We start from the raw sequence: 14,182 nt of genomic DNA, 5'->3' as shown, positions 1-14,182 counted from the left end.
GTACTACTGTGGAGGAGGTGAAGACAAGGAAACAGGAATCCGATGCTGTGCAGTTCTTCTTTCCCAAAGGAGCTCAGCACAACTGTCACAAGATACATTTGAGTTTACTTGTGGTCCTCCTCCCATTATTCAGCACCTTCCACTGTGCAGTCTGGTAAGCACTAAAAGCAGGATCCACAGCACCCAGAGCGTCACCTCACTGTCTGTGACAAATGCAATACTGTAGTAAGCAGGTGTGGGGCAGAACCAAGTGGTGGAATGTTCCAACCTAGTAACAAGTTCTACTGTGCATCCACAGCTCTTGGTACTGGAGCTGTTAAACTCCCACAGTGCAGGTAAGGAAAGGAACTAATTGAAAATGCTTCATGATAATTCCAGGTAAATCCCCACATCGGTACAGGAAAAGGTAGCCTTTTTGAGGCTGGTGGCTGCAAGCCTTCCAGGAACTATTCAGAACTTCTCCTCTTGAAAAAAAAAAATAACAAATCATTGTCTTATCTTGAGATGTAGAAGAAACACGAATAGTATATGTATGGTTTTAGAGTAAGTCCTTCACATAAGGAGAGAAATTCTAAGTCTTCACAGAAGGGAGGCAGTTCTAAGTCTATTTTGATCAAGTTCATCATAGCCTCAGTTCAGTCCCATACCTTGGAATTTGGCCGTCTCAGTGCAAACAAAGTAAGTCCTCAGTTCTCCCTTGCCTTTGACATTAATAAGTCCCCGACATTCACATGAATATCCCAACTCCTGTAGTATTTTACTTGTTTCTTCTGTGACCTTTGTGTGAAAAGAATGAGAAACTTGTGAAATTCTTCTGATTATTCACAATAAACAATCATTTCTTAGACATTCCAGGCTCGTATGTTTACCTGAATTTTCCCAAGCTCCCCCGTACTCTCCATGCGGCTGGCAACATTGACAGTGTTCCCCCAGATGTCATACTGAGGTTTCCGGGCACCGATCACACCAGCAATCACAGGGCCATGATTTATCCCTACATAAACAAGAATGAGTGTCATTACTGAAGCAGAAAGTGATGTGGTCTCTACCTTCAGTATTAGCTGTAAGTCACAAGCTTTAGGGGAAAAGAAAAATCGAAACCAAAACAAACCCATTACCCTGCACATGTTTCTAGCAAGTGGTGTTGACACTGGTCTATAAATATTAGCCCTGTCGCTCAGGAGATGTGAAGTGACTCATTCGGTGTAAAACGGGACGTCCGAAAAAGAGCTGGGGCACAGTTCATGCCAAAGCAAAATTCCTCCTTGTAATACACAGAAATGAACATGTGCATAATGACAATCCTGTCTTTAGTCAACAGTTAATGAGAGAGTCCTTCAGTCTTCATCTGTACCTTTAACGTTCTCCAAACTCATCCAGCTGCAGTCTTCATACTGCTCCCTCCAGTGATTAGAACAGCCCATCCATGAAGGAACTTGGCACATTTAAAAAGCTAGACTAGACAGCACTGCCTTTGGCTATTCATCATTTTATAACAGTCCTGTTATAAGACTGTGGTCAGTGGCAAGAAGGGCTCCCCAGCACTCAGCAATTTACCTAAGTCATCCTACCTTGTTTTTAACTTTTACTGCAGAGTTCATATTCCTCACAAACTGAACTTACCAATACGAAGGCGGAAATTGTTAAAGGAATGTCGGTTGATGCCATCCAGTTTACTCATCAAGGCAATCCCATATTCCACCATAATCCCAATGTGAGCATGCTGTCTCTCCTTATCCTGCACAATTCATAACACATGAATGATCAAATCATGACACAGAAGGTTGTGTCAGGCCACTATTCCAAACCAATACTATCAGTGCATAAAATACGTATTTATAAGGATGAGAGCATTCACATTTGTCACTCTGCAGAATTGCACATTCAACAAACATTCAGACTGGATTTTTAAAACTACATAAAATCAGCCAGAACGGCTATGAGGCAACAAGCATGGCATGATTTAATTTTATAATGAATTTCTGTCTAGCCTTTAAGGATTTCAGGTTTCATTTTACATGTTTTGTAGATATTACATACGTGCATCCTGATGTCACACACAAACCTGTGATCGTGAAAGTGAGCCTGAGTACAGAAATTGGTTTTCATTCTTCTGGGAGACAGTTTCAGATTCAGATCTAACGTGGCACTTGAGGATTGCCTTTATGTGCCAGTTAGGAGGTGTGACAAAAAGCTTACTGTCCAGTTCTGAGATGGCCTTGTCTTTGGCAGCCATTCTTTGGCCTCCCTATTATGAGAGCTATTCTATTATGCATCCAGAAATGTTCAGCTACTGGAATCAAAGACGTAAAAAGTATGCTGGGGTTATAGGCTTAATACCTGCTTAGGAAAAAGAGATGGAACTAGGAGACAAATAGTGAATTCAACAGAAGACAGTACACTTTTATAATCTTTTTTCATATTTCAGAAAGTCACTCTTGGTGATTTATTTTCTCTTTGATATCACATTACGTTTTGTTACCTTGAAATGCACCCCAGTACACAGAGAATACTGAAGGCAGATTTCAGCAACAACGCACCTGGTTGTTCTCTTGGCCAGGTGTAACACTGAGGCCAGCTGCTGCCATGTAAGTGCTTCCAATGGTTTTTATTTTTTCAACACCACTGAACTTGGGTTTTAACAAGAGCTGGTTTTGAAGGGAAGGAAAACAGAAACTTGAGAGTTTAATTTCATATTTCACCGTGGGATTTAGCCGGAAATCTTATACTGTCTACAATAAGCATTAAAGATCTCTAGGAATAATATCGGTCACATGAAGGGCAGATAAAGTACTGAGCATTAGTTTCAGTACTCCTCTACCCACTCACAGGAGAAATAAAAGCACTGAAGTACTGAAATAAAGTCCTTAATTCAGGACTTTCAAACCATACTACAAATGCATTAAGTGATGTAACTGAAAAACCCCATCAGATGGGAATGTATCTTTCAAGATAGCAAGGCTGAAGTCAGAATTTAGTCCAGCATAACAGCCTTCCCCCAACCCCAGTGCTCACAGATCTAGCAAAACATTTTATTTTGCCATAAATATGCAGTCCAGGCCATTTTTGCAGAAGCTTAATTACCTCATCAAAATCAGCAATGATTTCATTTAACAGCCGCAAGCATTCCAGGCCTTCTTTATTGACATCACATTCAGTATAAAACACCTTAAAATCTGGTACTGATGCAAACATGACACAGACACAGTCATAAGATTGATGGTACCAGTCCTACAGGAAAACAATATATTCACATGTTGTCAGCAGTCACCTTCCACCACAGGTATTCAAAACTATGATTATTGTTTATAACCATTAATCAAATCACAGTTTTCCATTAAGTCACCTCCAGTACTTTACAGTGGACATCTCATGTTTTATCAGAACCATCAACAAAAATGACTTGCCTAAAGAAAAGCTGAGATATCTATGTATCTTAAAGATTCTCATCTATTCTTGACAGGGCCAATCTTCTGACACTCACCATGCCTGTGAAATCAGCAATATTTATTCTAATAGCATGCTGGCAGAATAAGACAGATGTCTTTAAAATAGAAAAAGATTATCAATGAACTCACTGGGTTGTTACCAAGGAGATACTATCTATTCCTCAAATAACTTCTTCAAAATGAAGGCATATCTTCTGTGATAAAATACGGTCTTTGGAAAGCAGTAAATCTTTTTTAAATATTTGCCAAACTCAAACTGTGTCCTGAAACTGGACTACCAATTCTGAAAACAGAGGCCAACACTAAAAGTTGGCTTTTTTTTGAGGCCATCTGGACAGCAGATTCTTGGGTTGAGAAAGGTCAACCCAAGAGGCAAACAGTGCACCCCCTTACAGACTTCCGTATGCTCATTAGCACGGCATTCTAAATCACAGAAGTCCAATTTAGTGTCCTTCACATAGCAGAGACTAAACGTACCTCATTTCTTTTTTCACCAATGAAATATGCAGCAACATGTGCCGGAAGCACATTTTCCAGCAAAAGCCTGTTAACATTCTCCATTGTTTCAAACTGTTCATGTTCTTTTTTAAACTTACTCTTCCACAGACAATCCAGTCGACAGTAATAGTCAATCTGCAAAGGGACAAAGTGTGATAAATTAAAGTCATATAATATCCTGATGGAAAATATTAATCAATTTCTTTCAAAAAACAGCAATAAAGTTTCTTCCAGGCCTTTTGAGCTCATACAGTTACAAAAAACGTGCTTTGAGAATGAAGGTCAGAGAAATACGAAGCAGACAGTACAAACACACGGGGTGTATTTACCAAAATGACATTTTAACAATACAGTGATTATTTTTATCTTAAATTACTGCCTTTATTTATAACTAATATTGACATTAAAATAGAGATAGATTCAAAGTGGAAGAATTTTAAAGTTGTGACTTCTGTAATGCAAACTGTTGAAAAATATAAAAATGTTCCCACCCCTTCACAGTAAAAAGTTTTACATTATCTGTAAGTACGAGTGAGTATGTTATCTACAACCAAGTACAAGAATATATTAAAAATATGTACTCATTTACTCATACACATATAAAATATGTACTCATATTAAAATACATATTCATTTAGAGCACAATTTCAATGAACAACACTTTTGCATTTTATTTAAATCAACTTATTGCAGGTAAAAGAACTAACCTACTGCTTTTTAAATACATACCTGTTTTGCAAGTAAAATCAGTGTTATGTAAAACAGAACCAGATATAAATTAGTCATTATCCTTGGCTCTTTGATGAAAAGCCTGAAAAACAAGAAAGCAATACAAAGTCATCTGTATCGTTTAAGAAAATCCACATGATTAAGGGTTGCGGGGTAAGAGGAGAGGAAGAAGAGCACAGCAGACGAGGGTGTCCATGCTCAGACATCTACCACTAATGCCATTGATTATTTGTGCCAGTGGCTATATGGTTATAGGCCCTATCCTAGCAATGAGAAAGGATTATCATTCAATTCAGCACATGAACTGTGTTTCCCATAATGACAAAATGGGTGCTGAAATTTTGTTTAGTAGGTGTTGTAGTGAGGTGTTCAAGTAAACATGGCTTTATCATAATGGAGCCACCTTAATTTCCACTGCACCAAGTTGCAGCTTTCCACCCCACGCTGCCCCACAAAAACATAGATAACACAACCTGGAAGTAGGAAAAGAAAATTTCATATATGTGGGAGGAAAGATGATAACAAATAAAAAACTGAATTGCTAAATGTTTTCAATTGCTAAGTGAATTGCTGAAGACAGCCATTAGAGATCACACTTGTATATAGTTTCACACAAATCTGAGTGGCCACTCATATTTCATGGTAAGATTAGTCTGCCTTATCACATCTATTAATTTTCACAACTGCATCAAACTAAATTATCATTACATGAATAGCCTGGGCTAAATTAAGAGCTCATTTAGGCTGTTTTAAGCTGTGCTGACAGCTCATAGACTCTGCAAAATAAATTCTTCCTGATCTTCAGCTATGAGACTATGCTGAGAATCTGAGACAAACTTACAAATGAACAATAAAACCCTTTCACAAGATTTCTCTTAAGTATTTTTATAGTTTCTTCAATTAGATTTGCTGTTACTTTTCAAAATACATGCAGTTAGTAAGGCAAATGAAGAGTTCACTGTCCTACTGACTAGCAAGGTCTCGCAAGCACACCTTGAGCTTAGCAAGGCTTTTCTTCATAGTTTAACAGAAGATCAGCCTTATTATGAGATTAATATTCTACCCCTTAGCCTTTAACTTAAGCTGAGCTTTCAGAAGCCATATTAAAGATTTTTTCTGAAAAAACACTTTCTTTAAAAAAAAAAAATTAAAAATCCATATCATTAACTTTACAGAAAGGTTTTTCATGCCCAACTTACATGATTTTGATATTTCAATATTCCTCTAAGTGTACAGAAATTTAACACCTTTAATAAAACATTATTCTCAATTATAGAAAACTTTACACTGCACCTGGTACTGTTGCCATAAAAGCTCAAATTTCTGTGCTGAAGGGTATTGAAAATGATGAGGTACACAGTCACAGCAATGGACAGGAGGAGAACTTTGAGTTCGAAGCTCATTTGAAGAAATACTGAGCAAGCGATGAACGCCAGTATGCAGCAGTAAGTGTAATACTGTAAAAGAAGAATTGAAAGAGCAGTTGCATTGTTCAGGCTTTATGTCTAAGAGGCCTTCAAACCATAGCAAATGTTCTAAGTTCACAATCATTATAATTTAGATATAAGAAATTATGATCACTTGCTAAATACACTTAATTTTATTTTTTTTTTAATTGCACTAAAAGGCTGAACTTAATTCTTTCTTATTTTTTTTAGTTAAGGCAAATGAAAAGCTTTAAAGAAAAAGCATCACACCAACATAAGCAGTGTCAGATAAAAACTGAAGAGCATTAAGAATTTACCTTCTGAAGACTATTAATTTAAGCAATTATTTATTTAAAGATCAAGACTAACCTAAAGGAGGTTCATAGTCCAGTGAAAACACTCTGAACCAGGAACTCCAGCATTCTGGCTCTATTCTGGACAGCACTCCCCTTTTGTAACCTTAAGTAGATACCATATTCCCAGCTCTTACACCTGTACCATGGGAAGACCATGACCTGCTGCCCAACCTTAGACACAGCTTCTTCGTAAGCATTTTGATGCCCACAGGCATTATCAAGCTGGGGCCATTATCCAAGGGAAATACTGCAAAATCTCCCAGAGAATCTCAGTTCAAGTATGGTGTCTGCTCCAACCGGGAGCATTGAAACTGCCAGGTGGTACAGAGCACGCTGTGCAGGCAGGATTGCTACCTGCAGCCCCAGGCGCAAGTATAAGACACTGAGCTAGCACACTACAGTCTACAAACAACTCCAAAATTACCTCAGCTTCTGCTCCATAAGAATTTATTTCTCTTTATGTACAAAGCACAGATTTTCATTCACAACAGCACAGACCTACCACAGACCTGAGAGATTCTTAGCTAAACAGTTCACACTTCTGCTGAAGTGAATGAAATCAGAACAATTTATGGAGCAATTCAGGATCAGAGCCCATATAGTCTTCTATTATATCAACTCTGTCACCCTAAAGGCATTGAGTTTAACTTCCAAAAGGTAATGAACACTCGAAACTTATAACCCTGATGCCAAACCTCTGAAAAAGAAACCACTACCTAGAGAATGTTGACACAGGTCTGTTGGCCATTTAAGGCCTTTCCTTCTATCAAGATTCTTTACTGGGACAGTTGCAAGTACAGGTCTCACCTCCCGGACTTGAACATACTCACCCTGTTCTGCTGCTTTTTCCTCAAACTTTTAGATCTACTTTTAAGTCTGAAATTTCAAAAAACTGCAAACCCATACTTTATTCAGCACAGCAACAGCAGCTGAGGCATCTTGATTTCATGAAGAACTTTTCTGTTGTCACATACCTAAAAAAGCTGGTTTATACAGCAATAGACCCTGCCAGCTGTCAGTAACATATATAATATTCAAAGGTCTGGGTTTTAAAGTAACATGTATTCACTACTTACAGTTTCTTCAATGCAGGATTGAGTTGTGTTTCCAAAAGGCTGATTTACAGACATGCAAGAACAGAAATTACCAGATGAGTACAATGTGCATTATGTATGTGTAATTTATCTGTTACTGTAAGGACTTGAATGAAAGGGCCCTCATGCAACCTGCTGCACTTTGTTCACAAATATGTCCATTATCTAAGGGGCAGCCAGATGACAAAGGAGCATCCCAAACATTTGGATGATCTCAAAATAGAATGCTAGTTTGGAATTAAAGAGGTAAAAAAATGAAGCCCCCAGAAATAATCCTTTTATGTCACTAGCAAGTGATGAACCTATCCTTACTGAAATGCTCAAGAACACCTTTCAAAGGTGTTGAGTAACCAAAATAAGCCAAGATTCCAGCTTTATCCATGAGTACTCCAGACTTCTGAAAAATCGCGAAAAGATGCACAGTAAAGCCATAGCTAATTGTAGAAACTATCCCTAGGACTACCTTGTGGCACACGTAAGTCTTTGTGTTCAATGATTTAAAAATTCTGCCTTTATAAAAAGATTAAAGATATCAAAATGCTGCCATCCATCTGTATTTTACACACCATCCAAGACTCATTTTAATCTTAGAAATGAAGACAGTACTCACATAGGTGGTGGCACATGGGTCATTTGATCCAGTAAAGTTTGCAGGTTTGTTCCCTTCAGTGGTCTTGATTTATTGGGGAAAAAAGAATAACAGAACCATCTTACAAACTTGTTAGCAGGTAGTCACTAATGTTAAGTTTTTCTCCATATATTATGCAATGAGTCCTGATCTGATGTTTCAGTGTTACTGCAATGTAAGTGTTGAAATACTGTGATATCCCATACAGCTGTAGTAAACATATGAACACACAAGGTGCAAGAAGGTTAAAATTGCTGAGTACTTACTTATCTTTTCATTCAGGCTGACGTTTCACATTATGACCACGCTCACCTAGGAGCTAACTAGTGTAAGCATGTGGTTCTGTCTCACCCCTGGGTTCACAGCTGCTGTTCCCATTTTCTTCCAGGCTGTCTATGGTTGTGTCATGGTTTAAGCCCAGTCGGTAGCCGCTCGCTCACTCCCCCACCTTTTCTTCCCCCCCTGCTTCCATAGGGATGGGGAGGAGAATCAAATGAATGTAACTCCCGCAGGTTGAGACAAGAACAGCCCAGTAACTAAGGTATAATACAAAACCGCTACTGCTACCACCAATAATAATAAGGGAAATAAGAAGCAGAGATAATATGAAACTAAAAGGGGAAAATAAAACAAAAAACACAATACAATTGCTCACCACCCGCTGACCCGAGCAGCGATCTGGGCCTTCTGGGTGACTACTCCCAGTTTCTATACTGGGCATGACGTGCTGTGGTATGGAATACCCCTTTGGCTAGTTTGGGTCAGGTGTCCTGCCTCTGCTTCCTCCCGGCTTCTCGTGCCCCTCCTCACTGACTGTAAAGTCCTTCATCAGGATAAGCACTACTGAGCAGCTAAAACATTGGTGTGTTATCAGCATTGTTCTCAGACCAAAGTCGAAAATACAGCACTGCACCAGCTACTAAGAGGAAAAATTACGGTTACAGCTGAACCCAGGACAGGTGGTGTTCACATGACACCACTGTGAGCCCATTCAAGGACCTAAGCCAGCAGAAAAACAACCCTACGAAAGAAAACTAAGCATTTTCTGCAGAGTTTCAGAATAAACTCTCCATGGAATCAGAAGAACGGCAGATGAAGCACGAAGGATTGGAAGGACATCACTTTTAGTAGCTAGTTATCAGATAGTAGTTTAACTGTTAACATGATGTATCACATACAGCTTGTTTGAAAAAAAATAGCACAGGAGAGTGGTCTTGAGCATGAGGTAACTCCAAAGGGTTTTTTTTCAAATGCATATATCCCAGGTTCAATACAATACTCAGACTACAGCTAAAAGACAGATGCCATTTGCATTCTAGTCTAGCAGTAACTACACACAATATCTCAGGTTTCAAGAGAGTCAAGCTATATTCTTCGATCCCTCATCTGCATTAATATTGCAAAAGCAAGTAGTACAGTAAGCTGCTTAACACTTCTACCAGCTACAGCCACACATTTAAACCCACATTAAGAAAATTGGAAGAATATCTTAGTGATGATGATTACCATCAATAGTAATTATAAATTCCATCTTAAAAGCAAGAAAAGGTGGTGTAAAACAGAATTCAAGTCTATCACATGCACTTTTAGTTCTACAAACTGGAGGTTTTATTTCTAATGCTTTTACATGTCACCATGCATTATCCTTGTGTAAATCAACTCATGTTAAAAATCAGTTATTAGAAAAAGCAACAAAAACCCCAGTACTTGATGAAAAGAATACAGGAAGTTACTTAAACTGTGGATGTTACAATAAATTCGCAGAATAAAGATAAAGTGACTACTTACGAAATTAAAAATGGCTATAATCAGCAAGGCACCAATAGTGATGACTGCTAAGGGAAGCCTGAGTAAAGGCATTGTTTCCACCTTTTCTGAGATAGCACAAAGGTGGCGCAGGAAAGGCCAACGTTCTGAGCAGCGCTTCTGTAAACAGAATTAGGTTGGTTTAGTAGCATACGTAACACTTTGATACATGGGCAAAAAGAGTTCTAAATATAAGACACTTTTTTCCTGCAGGAGATTGTCAAGAGTCTTCACTGGAATCCTAATTTAGAACCCTGAAGCTAGGCATTCACATCAAATGCCTAATGTCTTTTCACATCTGAAAATAGAGATAATGCTTCCCTATTTCAAAGAGGAATTCTTATTCTTTCTTATTTCAAAGAGAAATTCTGAATTTCTGCTTTAAAAATACAAATTATGATCTGATTGAAAGCTCTTGAAACATGTATAAAAATATAGCTATAACCTATGGTTTTGGGTTGTTTTTTTTTTTTTTTTGTTATTGAGCTGTAATGTTGTATCTGGAACTACACTGTCAGATGACTAAATTGAAACCAATCATAGATGGTCCCCTTTCTTGTCATCTTTATATCCTCCACTTGTTGCTACATAGAAAAACATCCAGTAAAGCACATGCGTTTCATGATTTCAAGGATTATTCAAGGTGCTATTCCAAAACACTCCCAGTGTAAAACTCGAGCCCAATGCAATTACGGTGCTGGAATTCTCTTTTTCTTTTCTCCATGTGTTTTTTTCATATGTAGAAAACACACATGCACACGTATACACACACTTCTCCTTCTTTCTCTCCATAGACATATATATAGACAAACATATAAAACCCCATCCATACATATATATAAAAACATAATACATACATAAAATCCATACATACTATATAACTGTACTTTAAAATTAATCATAAAACTTTGTCCTGTGTACAGAGTGCAATCATACTGGTTTCTTCTTTCCCTTTTACACAACTTGATCATGGATTTGTAAGAGACACTGCTTTCTGTACCAGTTTTTCTGCAAGAGCACCACCACCACTGTTCTGTAGGATGATGGTGGCATGTTCTCAACAGAACATCAGAATTGCCTCCCACCCATGGTTTAGCACAATGTAGATTTGACAAGTGTAAGGAACTTCCTAGAATCCCTTCCATCTCCCACCCCTGCCTCCAGATAATTCTCAGAATGGAGAAGGATTTTCTTTATTTTGTATCATCTAATGCTATGTCACTATGAGCTGTCTGTATGATACTATGTATTATTTTATACAGTAATTGCATACATTTAATAATGCAAAGAAAAAGGAACTACAAATGCAAAGTGGCCTAATTGATGTAATGGTGAATTTGGAATTCTAAAAGCTGTGAAATTGTTGCCAATAGATTATTCATGTTTGTAATGTTCATTGGACTTTATATATTATTATCAAAACTTGCATTTAAACTTATTTTTATTTTCATATTCTTTTCAGTGTAGCAAATATCAAATTTAAAACCAAAACTACTATTAGGGACAAACATAAAAATAAAAATAAATTTAAAAATTTATTTAAGCCCACTCAGCGGGTGTTAATATCTTCCTCCTACCTGTCTATTCTGGCACCCAAAAAGTCTGAATTACAGTGAGAATTTTCAGACACGAAAATCTGTTTCAGGCAATAAAAATCTTCTGGTAACTCCTATTGGAATTAACAGCTTAATTCATCATCCTAAAAGATAGAGCAAGGTGCCGAATTACCTCTTATCTGCTTATGAGAAGAGGAAACTTTTTTTTGTTTTAAATAAACTTACCATACATTTCTCAGCAAAGCATACAAACAAAATGAGTACAATGATGACTGCCACAATGCCAAAGGAAATTCCCAGTTTTGCAGTTCTGAACAGAAAAGAAAGCATAAAACAAACCAGTGTTAAATGGGGAGAGAAGGGGAGAATCAAACCACAACTCAGACTAACATTTGCTGACAGTGTTTCTCTAAATTGAAACAGAATTTTTCTTGTAATAGCACTGAATGACCATTACATTACACAGGTTATTGTTGCTCTGTTACATAAATACTAATTTAGGGTGTTCTACTACTCAGTGACAGCCTGAACCCCTATTGCTTGCATAAACCACATGGAAATTGCACTGCAACAGTCATGAAAAACAAATACACCATAAACTTCAGAATTATCAAACATTTACTTTCTCAGAGTGTGAGAAGCAGCTCAAAATTCCCTCCTTGTATCTCTACAGACAAAAGGATCACTGAACATATTTAACCAGGTAATCCCATTTTTCTATGGCTTACTCAATATGCTCACAGCCAACTATTCTTGTAAAATAGTATCTCACACTTAACTGATCATCTCCCTGTGTGCAGCAAGCAAAAACAATGTTAAAGAAACATTTCCATTTTATTTTCATCCTGATATCTAGGCAGTTATACCAACAACATGACTGCATTCATTTATTAAGGTGTAAATTAGTCCTAAGAGGTGTATGTTTCTTAAACGTAAACCTTCAGTAACTCCAAAAGACTGTAAAAAGTTTCATGCATGTGAATTTCACTTTAGCTACAGGTTAACTTGAATTATAAATTATTAAAATATTGACACTTACTTTGGCATTATGAACATCTGTATCAGAAATATACAGAGGAACACAAAACTGGCACATGCGAAGTAACTCTTCAGTTTTAGAATAGGAATGGTGCGATACTGAAACACAAATTATAATAAATGTTAAAGATGATTCCAGGCTGGTTTAAAATTCTATTACATTTTTGTGATGATACAGATATGCAAATTTATACTGTATCATTAAAAATATACATAGAACTAAAAGGGAACAAAAGAAAACCACCAAATAAAATTCACTCAAACATCAGTCAAGAAAAAATGCCCAAGAGGGAAATCCACCAAGCACGTAAATCAGCTCTTCACAGATGCACAGCCAAAATCCTTACAGAAAATGGATATACACAAAAGTAAACCTAAAGTGTGTATGTCTACATACAGTGCACCACAACACATTAAACTAAAGAACAAGTGTTGAAACAGGAAAAGTACACTGGACCTAACAAATAGCAGTATTATACTTGCAGTGAAACAACCACAGAAAGCGAAGTATTTTCAAAGTTATTTCATTATGGATGTAGAAATAATTTTTTGTTTGGTTTTTGGGGTTGGGTTTTTTTGTTGTTGTGGGTTTTTTGTTTGGGGTTGTTTTTTCTTTGGCAGGGAGTTGTTTTGGTTTTTTTAATCTTATTACTTCTGAAAGAAGTTCTTCATACCAACATATCTTCATATTCAGTTGTCAAACTCCTACTTACTCCTTTAAGGCAAGAATTTAATCACAGATTAAAGACAATCTTCTTTAATTGACAGAATTAGCATTCTCAAGAAAGAATGGCCAACTCAAACGAATCCTGAAATGTGCTTTCCATTAGTTGCCAAAAATCTCTGGATGTGCAGTCACCTCCAGAATCCAGTTTCAGAATGAAGATAGTTTCAAATATATTCTTATGCTGTTCTGAAGCACAAATCAAAGATCGAAAAATGATTATTTTGAATTTACCAACCTCTTTTTCAAGACTGGGTTCTGCAAAAATCAGTGAAAACCCACAGAAGTCATCCGATCTGCCGCACCACGGACTGCATTCAGAGACACACATGTTACAAAATGTATGCAACAGGCCAAGGAGAGTATGCAAAAGCATCACTGTACTTGAAACACCACAGTGTACAGGGTGAGAATGCCACTGTTTTACACACATTTGACAGTTCTGCAAGCTCTTTGTGTTTCATAGCACAAGAACAGTTACATTACCATGTAGCTGACAGGCAGATCCAGAACACTCTCACAGACTCCAGCATCTGCCAGTTACATGCAAAATGTAACCCCAGGCCTTGCTGAAGGTTTACAAATAGCAAAGTATAATAGCTGGTGTTAGAGATGGCTCACAGCCTCCAAAAACTTCCCCTAAATAATATCAGGCCCCCACTAGGAATAGCTGAGGTGCAGTGTTAACAGCTTTGCTGTAATTTAGATGAAAGAAAGAATTTTTCTTCTTGAATCCACTGTTTTACATTTGATAGCAATTTAAATACTGTTTTAAATTAAAAACTAAACAAAAACCAACCACAAACAGCATTGCCTGTGTTTGTCCACTTTTAAATGCAAATATAGTGCCAAATGCACCACCTGCTACTGATACACC

The 14,182-nt window shown here is 37.3% G+C and overlaps 1 protein-coding gene across 1 annotated transcript in view; it reads right to left on the bottom strand.

The window, feature by feature from the left end:
• Window positions 1-630: 630 nt before the first annotated feature.
• The window catches only part of ADCY7 (adenylate cyclase 7), a 31,892-nt gene continuing 18,340 nt past the window's right edge, over window positions 631-14,182 (bottom strand). The window contains exons 13-24 of the mRNA XM_010015120.1: window positions 13,544-13,616; window positions 12,583-12,680; window positions 11,769-11,853; window positions 9,970-10,107; window positions 5,970-6,133; window positions 4,677-4,758; window positions 3,927-4,082; window positions 3,085-3,231; window positions 2,541-2,648; window positions 1,624-1,738; window positions 870-994; window positions 631-777 (exon numbers count right to left, since the gene is read on the bottom strand). Of these exons, the coding sequence (XP_010013422.1) occupies window positions 631-777; window positions 870-994; window positions 1,624-1,738; window positions 2,541-2,648; window positions 3,085-3,231; window positions 3,927-4,082; window positions 4,677-4,758; window positions 5,970-6,133; window positions 9,970-10,107; window positions 11,769-11,853; window positions 12,583-12,680; window positions 13,544-13,616 (1,438 nt within the window). The remainder of the gene's footprint in view (window positions 778-869; window positions 995-1,623; window positions 1,739-2,540; window positions 2,649-3,084; window positions 3,232-3,926; window positions 4,083-4,676; window positions 4,759-5,969; window positions 6,134-9,969; window positions 10,108-11,768; window positions 11,854-12,582; window positions 12,681-13,543; window positions 13,617-14,182) is intronic.

The sequence above is a fragment of the Nestor notabilis genome, unplaced genomic scaffold (genome assembly GCF_000696875.1).
Source record: "Nestor notabilis isolate BGI_N333 unplaced genomic scaffold, ASM69687v1 scaffold7595, whole genome shotgun sequence".
Lineage (NCBI taxonomy): Eukaryota > Metazoa > Chordata > Aves > Psittaciformes > Psittacidae > Nestor > Nestor notabilis.
The sequence above is the reverse complement of the archived record's forward strand: the minus strand, read 5'-3'. Positions and strand labels throughout refer to the sequence as shown.